The following is a 2,765-nucleotide window of genomic DNA, read 5'->3' on the forward strand; positions in this document are numbered from 1 at the left end:
ATGATCTGTTATGTTCTATATCTACGTACCTCTCTCGGCCTGTTCAATGATCTGTCGTACAGCCTTCTTCAGGCTGTTGGCTCGTAACATCAGCTGTTCTTTAGCTCTGAACAGCTTGTGTGGCGAACATCCTCCTTTCTCTCCTCTCTTTTCGCTCTCCTCYGCTTCCAGTTTCTCCTTCAGCTCGGTCAACGACTCCTCGCTCACCTCCTCCTCCTCATCTTCTTCCTCTTCCTCCTCTTCAACGATTGGTGGTGTGGAAAGGGGAAGAGGTGGTGGGAGTGACTGGGCTTCTGTGTTGAGGGTCTGGAGGAGTGAGTCTAGCTTCTCATTCAGGATGGCACACTGTTGGGAAAAGGAGAGTTAGGGTAGTGTGTGTGTGTCTGCGTGCGTGTGTGTGTGTGTGTGTATATGTATGTGTGTGGGGGGGGTACTTACTTTGAGAGACATAGTGTCACACTCCTCTGTATTCTCAATACTTTTCTCGTAAGATTTTCCCACTTTGGCAACAAAGTCCTTTACTGTCTCACACAGGATCCTGGAAGGACAGCGTGAGAGTAGAGAGAGAGAGCGTAGAGAGAGTAGAGAGTAGACAGAGTAGAGAGAGAATAGACAGAGTAGAGAGAKAGTAGAGAGAGCGTAGAGAGAGAGATGTAGAGAGAGAGATGTAGAGAGAGAGATGTAGAGAGAGAGTAGAGAGAGAGTTAATTGAAATGCATTCAGGTGACTAACCTCATGAAGCTGGTTGAGAGAATCCAAGCTGTGCAAGCTGTCAAGGCCAAAGGGTGGCTCAACTTTGAAGAATCTAAATATAAAATAAGTTTTGATTTCGGTTCTTAACAACTTTTTTAGGTTACTACTGATTCCATATGTGTCTATTCTCAATCAGTTTTGATTCTTCACTATTATTCTTCAATGCTAGCAAATAGTAAAAAATTAAAGAAAAACCATTGAATAGTAGGTGTGTCCAAAGTTTGACTGGTACGCTAGTTGCTTTATGTGTATTTGATGATGTATGTAATGTATGTGACGTATGTATTACATGTATATGTCAATGTATGTATGTATGTATGTGTATGTATTTGTATATTATCATTAGTAGATGTTATAAGTAGTATATTTATGTATTGATGATTATATTATGTATATGTTATAGTGTATTATAGTTAATGTATGCAGTATATACATGTTGTACTGAGTAATGATAGGTGAATATCAAGATGTAGTATGCACTACCACCAAATAATCATTTTAGGAAAAGAAAAGGAGGGGAAATTACCATAAGATAGTTTTATGGAACCTGCCAAAGTCCTTTGAGGGAGACAGAGTGAGAGAGAGGGGAATTAAGAATGGAGCATGCCTAAATCAACACAGAACAACCAGATAAGACAGACTGATCCAGTCCCTGGCACAGTCGCAGCATAGGATACTGGGGACAGAGCACAGGGTGGTTGGTGCCCTGATCAGGCGAAGAACAGGAGACAAGAAAGCTACTTGTTCAGTGACTCTGGACACTGTACATTCTCTTTGTGTGGCTCTCCAGGCTGCGTCGCTTCAGAAGTTTGATAACTTCCGGATCTGGGTGTGTGGAGGGATGGGGAAGTTGTGTAGTAATGGGTCCTCTCTGAAGATAGACAAACTCACCTCCACAAAAACAGAGTAAGAACCAACGCCCCCCCCCCCCCCACCTACCCCCCCGACCTGTCTCCCCACCACACACCGTACTCATTCTACTCCCCCCCTGTCTTTCGTGTCTCCAGCTGCCCAGGCTGGGAGGTGCTTGCCCTTGGCCGCACTAGGGAAACGACACACTCCGGCGCAGACGGTTGCTGGCTGGGGCCCATCGTAAGTGACGATGACCACGGCAGCTTCCCCAGATTCTGGAGAAAACTGGAGCGAGCCAAGCACCAATGATGTTGGAACCGCTTGGGAGGCATCATACCTACGAGATGAAAAGCTCCCTCCAAACACACGGCGGGCCCCGTCACGCCAAGAACGACACTGACGACGGCCAGCGTACACACCGAACTAAGATTTGGGGTGTTTTATAATGTAAACGGATATCCCCCTGGCCTGGCTAGTTTATGCTCATCTTTGCCTTCTCCTCTCTTCTGGTTGTGCTCCCCATTCCAGAATCTCGCATATTGAAGTGAGCTCCGTAACTGCCCATCTCACCCAGATTCCTTGAGAACCTGACCAACACTCTGTGTCATTCTCCCTCCGCTAAGGTTGAGTCTTATCTCACACACTGCTTAACTGGCTAAATGGAGCTGCGACATTTCAATTAATGGTGAAAAACTTCACGCCTCTCCTTTCAACCCGCCTTGCCTCTCTCTCACTGTCTCGGCTCTCACCTCGTGTCCTCTCTACTACTGTCTCTACTCTCTCCTTCTCCTTCTCTACTCATCCTATCTTACTCTCTCTCTTACTCTAACTCTCTCTCCCCTCTCTCTCTCTCTACCCATCTCTCTCTCATTCTTCTCATTCTCTCTACTCTCTCTTACTATATCTACTCTCTTCTCTCTCTCTACATCTCTTTCTCTTACACACTTCTACTCACTCTCTACTCATCTCTCTATCTCTCCTACTCTCTCTGCTCTACTCTCTCTCTACTTCTCTCTCTCTACCTTCCTCTCTACCAACAACTCTCTCACTCTGTCTCTCGCTCTACTACCTTCAGGGCTCTACACTCACCTCTACTACTATCAAGCTACTCGTCCCTCTCTCTCCCTCCTCTCTCTCTCTCTCCCCTCTCTCTCTCTCTC

General features: G+C 46.0%; 1 protein-coding gene across 1 annotated transcript in view; it reads right to left on the minus strand.

Moving 5' to 3' along the window:
- The window catches only part of dgkh (diacylglycerol kinase, eta), a 74,580-nt gene that overhangs the window by 17,551 nt on the left and 54,264 nt on the right, over positions 1–2,765 (minus strand). Inside the window, exons 11-12 of the mRNA XM_070437527.1 lie at positions 439–538; positions 30–345 (exon numbers count right to left, since the gene is read on the minus strand). Of these exons, the coding sequence (XP_070293628.1) occupies positions 30–345; positions 439–538 (416 nt within the window). The remainder of the gene's footprint in view (positions 1–29; positions 346–438; positions 539–2,765) is intronic.

The sequence above is a fragment of the Salvelinus sp. IW2-2015 genome, linkage group LG36 (genome assembly GCF_002910315.2).
Source record: "Salvelinus sp. IW2-2015 linkage group LG36, ASM291031v2, whole genome shotgun sequence".
NCBI classification, from domain to species: Eukaryota; Metazoa; Chordata; class Actinopteri; order Salmoniformes; family Salmonidae; genus Salvelinus; species Salvelinus sp. IW2-2015.